The sequence below is a fragment of the Mauremys mutica genome, chromosome 9 (assembly GCF_020497125.1).
Source record: "Mauremys mutica isolate MM-2020 ecotype Southern chromosome 9, ASM2049712v1, whole genome shotgun sequence".
Lineage (NCBI taxonomy): Eukaryota > Metazoa > Chordata > Testudines > Geoemydidae > Mauremys > Mauremys mutica.
In genome coordinates this window covers 13,202,681-13,213,514 of record NC_059080.1, presented here as the reverse complement: position 1 = coordinate 13,213,514, position 10,834 = coordinate 13,202,681, and the positions used below count along the sequence as shown (strand labels likewise).

General features: G+C 44.4%; 1 protein-coding gene across 3 annotated transcripts in view; it reads left to right on the top strand.

Annotated features, from left to right (window-relative positions):
• Positions 1-739: 739 nt before the first annotated feature.
• Positions 740-10,834, top strand: part of TMEM255A (transmembrane protein 255A) — a 52,575-nt gene continuing 42,480 nt past the window's right edge. For all 3 annotated transcript variants that reach the window (XM_045029623.1, XM_045029622.1, XM_045029621.1), the window contains exons 1-2: positions 740-885; positions 5,911-6,053. In XM_045029623.1, the coding sequence (XP_044885558.1) occupies positions 828-885; positions 5,911-6,053 (201 nt within the window). In that variant the 5' untranslated portion in view covers positions 740-827. The remainder of the gene's footprint in view (positions 886-5,910; positions 6,054-10,834) is intronic.

The window sequence follows — 10,834 nt, the reverse complement described above, 5'->3', positions numbered from 1 at the left end:
CTCTTTATTTGCCTTCTGGATTTTGAGCCTCACAAGTTTTTCTCTGCAGCCTTGGGGGTTAGAAACTCAATTTATTTTTTAACTAACAGCTCAGAGTCTCACCTAATCACGACTCCAGGAGCTCAGACATGTAGAAGAACACCAACCCTTGGCAACAGGGCAAGTACCCTGAACTTGGGGGAAGAAAGTACTGGGAGTTGAATGCCACAATTTTTTGCTCATCTCTGCAATGAGTTAAAAACACTCAGGCCTCTCCAATACCCCTAAACCACATAGGTGTGAGCTGCAGCATCAGAACCCAGCCCTGGAGGCCAACTTTGCAACTGGCCCATCTGCAGCGCCGGCTGGAGCCAGAACTGAACACCCCAGAGCTTTGGCGACCCAGCAGGCCTGAACCGTGCAGGGATGACCGGCAAAGGGAAGACCCCTTTGGAAACAACCTGTCCCAGCTAACGGGCTGGGCTCCGTGCAGAGGCCACTGGGCATCGCGGGCACTGCATGAATCGAACTAGCCATTGCTGTTATTGGGCTTGTTAATGGTTCTCCGGCTGCCGCCCTCTCCCGCCCCGGGGCTGCAGCCCGCGGCTGCTGCTGGCCCATCGGGGGTGGGGGGGGGACACTGGCTGCCCGCGGGGCTGGCACCCCCCGGGCCTCCTCCGGCGGTGGGGAGCGGGATCCCCGCCGAGCTGGGCAGGGGGAGCCTTGCGCAGGCGCCGGCGGAGCAGCTGCCCCGGGCATGGCCAGGCGGGCTGGGCGCAGCCGGCCGGGGAGGAGGCGCCGCGCTCCTGCCTTCTAGGCGCTCGCTGGGCAGCGCAGCAGCCGGCACCATGCGCCAGTCCCTGACTCAGCAGCGCTCCAGCGCCGTCCCCCTGCCTGACTCGGCGGGTAAGTGCAGCCGGGCCGGGGCGGCGGGATTGCAGGCAGCTGCCTGCCCCGGGGGCCGGGGGAGGGGGGAGAGCGCACGTCCAGCCCCGCTCCCCCTGCCCCGGGGCCGGCCGGCGGGTCCCCTCGTGCTCTGCCCCCTCCCCGGGCGCTGGCGCGGCCGGGGGAAAGGCGGATCGCTCAGCTCCCCGCCGCGGCCCCCCGTTTCCACCTGCCAGGGACCCGGCTGGAATCGATGCCGAGAGAGAGGCGCGGGGCCTGCTGCCCCTGCTCCGCGGTGCCCATCAGCGGGGAGTTACCCCGCCTTGCGGGGCGCTGCGGATCGGGGCCGGCCCCTTTGGGGCTGGCATTTCATTGACACCTCTGTGCACACGCCAGCCTCCTGCCCCTTGCACGGACACACGAGTGACAGCACCGGCAGGCAGCGAGTGGTTCAAATCCTCGTTTTCTCCAAGTGAAAAGGCTGGCCTGCCTGGCCTGGTGATGCCGCTCAACTTCTTGTTACGGGCCACATTTTGCAAAGCTTGTGCAAGCGATGGCTTCTGTTTACCTTGGCGCTGACCTTCCATCCCTCCTGCCCGTTGGTAGTGCCTCCCTAGGATCTTTTAAAAATCTGGCTCCTTTGTAAGAGCAAGTTTAATCATTTGATTCTCAAGCATGGCTCTGAAATCCATTTTCAGCTAAACATGGTGTCTAAGCCAGGACAATCCAGGTTTACAACAAACACTATATGATTAAGTAGCTTCCCGTTTGCAATTGGAGCCGCATATTTCAGGAAATGTTGCAGAATTTATAGCCTCTCGCCAAGAACTTTCCCCCTTATCTCCCTAATTCAGTGGGGAGCAGGAAGCCAATGTGGTTTTCAGCCTTTTTATGTATCATGAACGCTACCTGCTCTCGCTTTATGCTTTAATAAAGCTCTAATTCAGTGTCAGGTGCTGCCCTGTTGGGGAATGCTGTAGCTTTGTTCTTGGGAGCCACTGAATGTATAAACCCTGTTTTGTGCAAGGTTTGTTTGAAAGGGTGTTTGTGCCGGAGTCACAGCTCAAGGTGCAAAGTGGGCGACAGTGTCATACAGCGGTAAAAGTAGCTTGCACTAGAGATATTGTGAGCCTGAGCCAGATAATAAATCTTATCTTTTTCCACCCCCCTTTTTGTCCAATAAACTGCCCCACACTAGAAGTCCCACCTCCCCTCAGTATCACTTTTGGCCATATGTATTCATGGGGCTGTTTGGCTATTTTGAAAGATATTTTTTCAATGTATTTAATTTATCTTTACAAGAATCATGACAAATAAATATATATTTCATGCCTCTTCCTTGTTTTAGAGGAAGGTATGCTTTAATGTGGTGATCACAAATCCAAGTACGTTCAATTAAATAATTGCACAAAACCACTAATACAATTCTAAATAAAGGAAATGAATGGTAAAAAGGCTTAATGACCAAGGAATAAGTGTTAAATATGTGCTCATTGTGTGCCATCGTCTCCGCTTCTGATAATCATTTTATTTTTTAGTCAATGGTCTAAGGATATACACCTGACAATACAAATAAAGATAAACCACCCTAAACTTTTAAAAGTGACCTAAGAAACTGGTGTTAGCTTGTTTCTTCCAGTGAGGGTATGTGTTATATACTAAAGAGTTGTGAATAACAGGATGCTCCTAAGGTTTAAAATGAATGATCTTTTTGAAGGACAGACACATTTTAAATATGTTAGCAAAACATACAACACAAACAGCACTGATCTCTAATTCCTCCTTTCTCCTTCCCAAAACAATGAAGCATGCATTCAAACCCCACTTGAATGCTATTTTAGAGATAAACCACTTTAAGTGCACATTCAAACTAGCTTGCATATTAACCCTTGATTAAAGTTGGTTAATACAGCAACTCTGTATGAGACAAAATGCAGGACTAATTGAAGCTATTCTTTATAAAAGAGTTGATGACTTTTTTTTTTTTTTTACTTTTCTTTCCACAAGCTCTGCCCATTTGGCTAAGTTAAACCTGTAAGTCTTTGAGAATTTAAGGTATCCATCTGGAATGTAAATTTATAAAAATAATTAAATTGGGATTTAATAAATAAAATATAAACAATGGAGCATTAGGGAAAGCTACATTTTAGTATTTGTCAGGCAGTAAATACAAAGAAAATGTTCTCCTTAAGAGTCAACAGATTTTAAATGCTTTAGCGGGGCATATTTTGCATTGTTAACTTATTTGGCACATTTAGCAAAATACAAAACAGAAAAATACTTAGCCATCTATACACACGCACACTAATTCATCCTGTAGCCAGTAAAAGCCAGGGCCTGGTGATAAGATCTGGCCTGGATATTAGGAGCCGCTTTGACAATGTTTGAAGGAAGTGGCTTTAGGGGAAGCTTCTTGAAATCTTTTCTTTTCTTTTTTATTGAAGCAGTTTTGTACCTGTTCTTTATTAGTTAGTGTGAGCCTGGGTAAGCAGTTGTACTAGAGATGCTCTGCCCAGTCTCATGCTGTCATCTCATGAGGCATTATTTCCCTGAGTTTTTGCCAATCTTTCAAGGCATTTTTTCACAGGGTATCAGAAATAGAAAACAAATCAATAACGTTAACAAAGGAGGATTGAGCAGCCACCCTGGAGCGGAACTCGTCCCCCTACCACAGTAACAAATTGTGTTAGTTCTGGTATGTAGAAACTTTTCCCTAGTGGGTTGCACTTTCAGACTGGGCTTTAAAAAAGTTAAAGGACTTTGCAGAAGTTGATGGCTCAGGATGGGGGAGAGGTGCCAATGGGAGGAATGGTGAAACTGCAGGAAAAGTAACTGGCCAGTGGTATGCAGAGCTAAGGGCCAAATATTTGTAGCTGGCTGGCTGTCGCTCCTCATGATAACTGACCATGACGTCTGCAGCTAAAGTTAATTAAATCAGCCTGGAACCGGAATATTACTGGTATTATTCCTTGATCCTACAACTCTTAAACTTACTTAAGTAAACCTTATTTACATCTGCAGTCCCAAGGAAATCAATTATCAGAGGGGTAGCCATGTTAGTCTGGATCTGTAAAAAGCAACAAAGAGTCCTGTGGCACCATATAGACTAACAGACGTATTGGAGCATAAGCTTTCGTGGGTGAATACCCACTTTGTCAGATGCATGCACCCACAAAAGCTTATATTCCAATACGTCTGTTAGTCTATAAGGTGTCACAGGACTCTTTGCCGCTTTTTAATGAAATCAATGGGAGTCGGAAATACTTGCACAAGTAAAGGTTACAAGATTGTGATCCCAGTGGCTGTTCAACAAGAGGCTGAAGTGTGTGGTACAGCAATGTCATCTGATGCAATGGGATGTTGCTCAGGCTGTCCTAATGTCACTGTGTGTAGGGAGGGAGAGTTTCTATAATACACCTTAACGAGTTTCTGTAATACACAGTGAAATGCAATGTACTGGTCAGTGACCATTCAAGAGACCTACAGAAAACTGGTTGCTTAATGCCTTCTTAAGGGCTTGTCTACAAACACAAGGTGTTCCACTTTCACTGTATTGGTAGAGGTCAAGCAGTACAATCCTCTTGTGTGCATGCAGTTTTCCTAGAATAAAGGAGTTTTTTTTTACTGGTATTCCTGTATGGGAATGGGAATAAGCTGTACCATTAAAAGGCACCTTTATATTGATAAAACTGCATCCACAGTAAGGCTTGTACCAATATAACTATTTAGCTAACAAATCATACCCCTAACCTACATAGTTATATCGATACAAAATCTGTGTGTAAACCAGAAAGAAAGGCAAATTGGGATTACAGCTGGTGTGCCTGGGGAATATGACCTCAGAACAGAAGGCTGTCTCAGAAGGCTGATTGCTGTATAGGTTTCACTGTATTTAAGGTGTGGGGGAATCTGGACCAGCACTTCTCTCCTCTGTCTCTGTATAGGGAGCTTTGAGTGTGGGATTCTCCTCTGTTGGGCTGGTCCTTTCTTCTCCCTGCAGAGTTAGCAGTTCCTCTGGGCTGGTTCTTTATAATACCAGATGGAGACTATTGGGGAAGGCCTTAGAATGTTTAGAAGTTGCTGTTTGGGTGATTCTAAGACCCACAGACTTCACATAACTCGGATTTAGAATCACCCCGATAGCTCCCAAGAGCACTCGCGATCCAGAAAGCCAGGCAGGGGAGCCTTTGGAAATATATTATCGTGCCAGCTGGACTTGACTTGTACTCAGCTATGTTTACATAATTTATGACATTTAATCAGAAGGATTGATCAGCAAAGTGATTTAAACTTTGCAAAATACACATTGAATAAACAGGGTTAAAATAGTGTTTGAACATCACAACTGGTTTTCCCACTGGCTAATGGAATCATTTATATTTACACTCTTTCAGGCAACCTATACATATTTAAACTTATTTTTAAAAAATCTAGTCCATAATCTAAGTATTTATAGGCAGTTTATATACATTTTAATAATCCACAAATTCATTTTACAAACAGCATCTAAAAATACCTGCAGCTTAGTTATAGTTTAAAATTTATGCCATGGGATGAGGAAAAATGGTTGTTACTAATGCCTATTAAAATATTGTTGATACCTGTATTTATTATCATGTGATGAGATCACCTTTTACAGTGGATGGTGGTTGTTTAATTTGACAAAGGCCAATAGACTAAATAAGAATTTATTTACTACATGTACTAGTAATAAAATAATATTCCTTGTTAGTTTAATTGTCACAGGCATTAAGGGCTAGATCTGGTGTAAATCAGCATAAATCCACATGAGCTATGCAGATTTACACCAGCTGAGATCCGTCCCTATATATCCCAAAAGTGATAGATATAACTTAATTCCAGACAGTGATTTATATATTCAGCTAAAGTGAGAAATGGCTGACCGAAATAAAAAACTGCTGAATATTACATTGTCAGAGAGAAAATCAAGCTTTGGCAGCATGTGGTGGTGGGAGGGTGACTTTGGGAAATGGTTGCTGTCCCCAGATGGAATTGGCGAATTCTATTGTGTATGTGTGTTTTTAGGGTCATTCAATAGAAGAAAAAGAAATTCCCTCTACGTAACTGTGACTCTCCTCATTGTGTCAGTATTAATTCTTACGGTGGGCCTAGCTGCTACAACACGAACCCAAAATGTGACTGTTGGAGGTTATTACCCTGGGGTTATTGTAAGTATAGAACTCATAGGTAGGTCTAGAAAACTTATTGCCTACAAAGTCGTTTGTAATGCTGCAAATGTTATAAAAGGATGACCCTCTCCTAAATACTAACATCTGCTCAGCTACTTTATTGCCATTTATTATGTATTATTATTTTGCATATGCCACCTCATGTCCACGTGAAAATCCCATCCAGTCAAATTGCGGTCTTCTCCAATTAGACTTGGGCAATAATGATACGTTGATCTACACAGCTTCAGATTCTCCAGATAAATGTGATTTTTGGCTGACATATGGTTTGTTGTAAAACGTTTTTAGTTTGCATTAGTCTGATTCATCCAGTGTGGGGTAAGAGAGAGATGCCAAAATAAGTTGGGAAATCATGAGCTCAGTGGGACTAATCATGCATAAAGTTACATTCAAAGTTGTTTACAGGGCCACAGCCCCAGACTGGAAAAAACTTGGAACAGCTGAAGAAGGGAAAGAAATTAGTGCTAGATTTCCTTATTTTACAAGCTGACAAGGGATTGATCCATGTCAAAACAGTTAGTGTGCCAATTTCTATTTTAAAATGAAAATGGGAAAATAAGATCCCATCACAGAGGGATGTTCAACCTCTTGAAAGTCATTCATAGAGTGTAAAAATTTATTTAGTGATGGGAATATGATTTTGGTGCCTAAACACCTTGAAGTTCACTGGTTGGAAGCCAGACCTGATTGCTAGTGATTGAAAGTTGTTACCTTTTTACAGCTGTCTGGCCTATATGAGGAGTGTTGTTAATCTCAATAGAGTTTGTACCTCCAATGAAAAAGTGTCTCCATCAGCAAAAAAAAACCTTCACTGTTCCCAGGGGCACTGTTCCCAGGGTCTTGAGGGCACTGATTAAATTAACATACTCAGCATAGCAGGCAGGGCCACCTGACGATTCAGATTGCATCCCTACCTGTTAGTCTGTTAATCGGCTGGATGGAAATGTGTGGTGACCTCAGGTACCTTTCTGCACATGAGAACATTGTAATCTGTTGCTGGGTTATCCAGTACATACTTAAAATAGCCAGTGTTTCACAACACTCTAGAGTTTCTCTTTCTTCCTTCAAAGAGACTGCTGGAAGGAATGCACATGCTATGAGACTTTGCAAAGAAGCTAGCTTCTATAGCTCCAGAGGAATGGCTTCCTTCTAATTGTAGCACCCTGGGAAAGTCTTGTTCACACATTTGAATTACAATAGAACATGCAGAAGTGCAGATCATTCAATGCCCCTGTTATGGCAGAAGAGGAAAACCCTAAGCCATTGAGTTAACAATTAGTTTTTTTCTGAAAACAGGCGAGTTTTTGGCTCTGACTGGATATTTTTTCCATAAGGGACTCATTCGGTCACATTCTGCTCTTAGTCCCATTGATTTCCCTGGGAGATCTGTGCAAAGATCAAAGGTAGAATTGTTTTTGTTGGAAGTCGTTGTTAAACAGAGACTTATTAATAATACTTGGCACTTTTAATCCAATAATCTCAAAGTGCTCTATAGACTATGAGTAAGTAAAACCCATTTTATAGATCAGCAACTGAAGCATAAAGAGGTTAACTGCTTTGTCTTAGGTCATGCAGCAGAACTGTAACAGTTCTGAGATGGAACCCAGGCATCCTGAATGCAATGTCTTGTTTAAAAGAAAACTGCTCTTTATATGCCATCTCTCACCTACTTATTTAATTTGTGTGGAGTCCCACATTTTGTTTGAAGTTAGTAATAATAGATTTTACACTGTTCTACAGTGTTGACAGTATTTCTAGTAACTGATTTGTGTAGTACTCGTTCCTTTCTTTCCTTTATTTTGTCTGTTCTGTGCAAACAGTTCACCAAGCTGGCTGATGAAGAACTGTGTAAATTGATATTTGTCTGAATCAAGTGATTACTTTCTTGGCCTTTTGTTCGTCTAGTGGGAATTTTAATAAAAATGTACCCTGTGTTGCTTTTTACTGTTAACGTGGGAAATAGAAGGAACTGGGGCCAGATCCTCAGCCGGTGTAAATCGGCATAGCTCCATTGACTTTCCTGCCCGTTTACACAAGCTGAGGATCCAGCCTTGGAGATATAGGTAACGCAACACACAGTCATACTGTAGTGTGGGATATCTAACCTTTGTGACACTGAGGGCTGTGTGGGTTATTTGCTGGGAATGCCTAATTTGTGCAGTCACAGGAGGCAGTGTGGCCTGTTGGATAGAGCACTGGACTGGGACTCAGCAAACTGGGTTCTGTTCCCAGTTCTGCCACTGGCCTGCTTGGTAACCTTGGGCAAGACACTCCTGCACTCTGTGCCTCAGTTTCCCCACATGTAACGTGAGGATAATGCCACTCCTTTGTACAGCACTTGGAGATCTACTGGTAAAAGCGTTATTATTGACATAACTTCAGATATGAAAAATAAAGCACAGCCACCCATTATAATTGCTTTTATGATTATAGGACCTGGTTCAACACAGCATTTATGCATGTGCTTAAGCCTCATTGACTTCAGTGAGACTTCAGTATGTGCCTGAAATTAAGAACATAAGAATGGCCATACTGGGTCAGACTAATGGTCCATCTAGCCCAGTATCCTGTCTTCCGACAGTGGCCAGTGCCAGGTGCTTCAGAGAGAATGAACAGAACAGGTAATCATCAAGTGATCCATCCCCTGTTCTCCAGTCTCAGCTTCTGGCAAACAGAGGCTAGGGACACTTCAGAGCATGGTTTTGCATCCCCGCCCATCCTGACTAATAGCCAGGGATGGACCTATCCTCCATGAATTATCTTGTTCTTTTTTGAATGCTGTTACAGTCTTGGTCTTCACAACATCCTCTGGCAAAGAGTTCCACAGACTGACTGTGCATTGTGGGAAGAAATACTTCCTTTGGTTTGTTTTACACCTGCTGCTTATTAATTTCATTTGGTGAGTGATCCCCTACTTATTGTGTTATGAGAAGGAGTAAATAACACTTCCTTATTTACCTTCTCCACACCACTCATGATTTTATAGACCTCTATCATATCCCCCCTTAGTCATCTCTTTCCAAGCTGAGAAGTCCCAGTCTTATTAATCTCTCCTTATATGGAAGCTGTTCCATATCCTTCATCATTTTTGTTGCCCCTTTTTGTACCAGCTCCAATTCCAATATATCTTTTTTTTAAATGGGGTGACTAGATCTGTACACAATATTCAAGATGTGGGCGTACCATGGATTTATATAGAGGCAATATGATATTTTCTGTTTTATTATCTATCCCTTTCCTAATGATTCCTAACATTCTGTTCGCTTTTTTGACTGCCGCTGCACACTGAGTGGATGTTTTCAGAGAACTATTCATAGTGACTCCAAGATCTCTTTCTTGAGTGGTAAAAGCTAATTTAGACCCCATCATTTTATATGTATAGTTGGGATTATGGTTTCCAATGTGCATTACTTTGCATTTATCAACATTGAATTTTAGCTGCCATTTCGTTATCCAGTCACCCAGTTTTGTGAGATCCCTTTGTAACTCTTTGCAGTCTGCTTTGGACTTAACTATCCTGAGTAGTTTTCAGGGGCGGCTCTAGACATTTCGCCGCCCCAAGCATGGCGGCATGCCGCGGGGGGCGCTCTGCCGGTCGCCGGTCCCGCGGCTCTGGTAGACCTCCTGCAGGCATGCCTGCAGAGGGTCTGCTGGTCCCGCGGCTCCACCGAAGCCGCGGGACTAGCGGACCCTCCGCAGGCACGCCTGTGGGAGCTCCACCGGAGCCGCGGGACCAACGGACCCTCCGCAGGCACGCTGCTGAAGGCTGCCTGCCTGCCTGCCGCCCTCCCGGCAATCGGCAGAGCGCCCCCCGCGGCATGCCGCCCCAAGTACACGCTTGGCGTGCTGGGGCCTGGAGCCGCCCCTGGTAGTTTTATATTATTTGCCGTTTTTGCCACCTCACTGTTTACCCCTTTTTCCAGGTCATTAATGAAAGTGTTGAACAAGTACTGGTCCCAGTACAGACCCCTGGGGGATGCCACTATTTGCCACTCTCCACTCTGAAAAATGACCGTTTATTCCTATTCTTTGTTTCCTATCTCTTAACCAGTTATTGATCCATGAGAGAACCTTCCCCTTATTCCATGACAGCTTACTTTGCTTAAGAGCCTTTGGTGAGAGACCTTGTCAAAGGCTTTCTGAAAATCTAAGTACACTATATCCACTGGATCTCCCTTGTCCACATGCTAGTTGGCCCTCTCAAAGAATTCGAGTAGATTGGTGAGGCATGATTTCCCTTTACAAAAACCATGTTGACTCTTTCCCAACAAACCATGTTCATCTCTGTGTCTGATAATTCTGCCCTTTACTATAGTTTCAACCAATTTGCCAGGCACTGAAGTTAGGCTTACTGGCCTGTAATTGCCGAGACCGCCTCCGGAAACTTTTTAAAAAATTGGTGTCACATTAATTATCCTCCAGTCATCTGGTACAGAAGCTGATTTAAATGATAGATTACTGTGGTGGGTCGGCTGCCTCACACAGGCAGGAGAAAGGTTAAGGCAGGCTTGGAGAGGCTGCGCAGAACCCAGCCTGTCAGGAAAGGGCTCATTGGGAGAGCCAATCAAGAGAAGGCTTGCTGGAGCTGCCCATATATAAAGGGCTACTCAGCAGAGCAAAGGCAGCCTCTCCCTGGAGGGCAAGGGGGAAGAACTGTCTGCCGGGGAGCACTGGAGATACTGCAGTGCTGGGTAGGGTATCGGAGAAATAGGGGAACTCTTGGCTGACCACGGCCAGACTGAGGCCCTGAAGCAAGGACA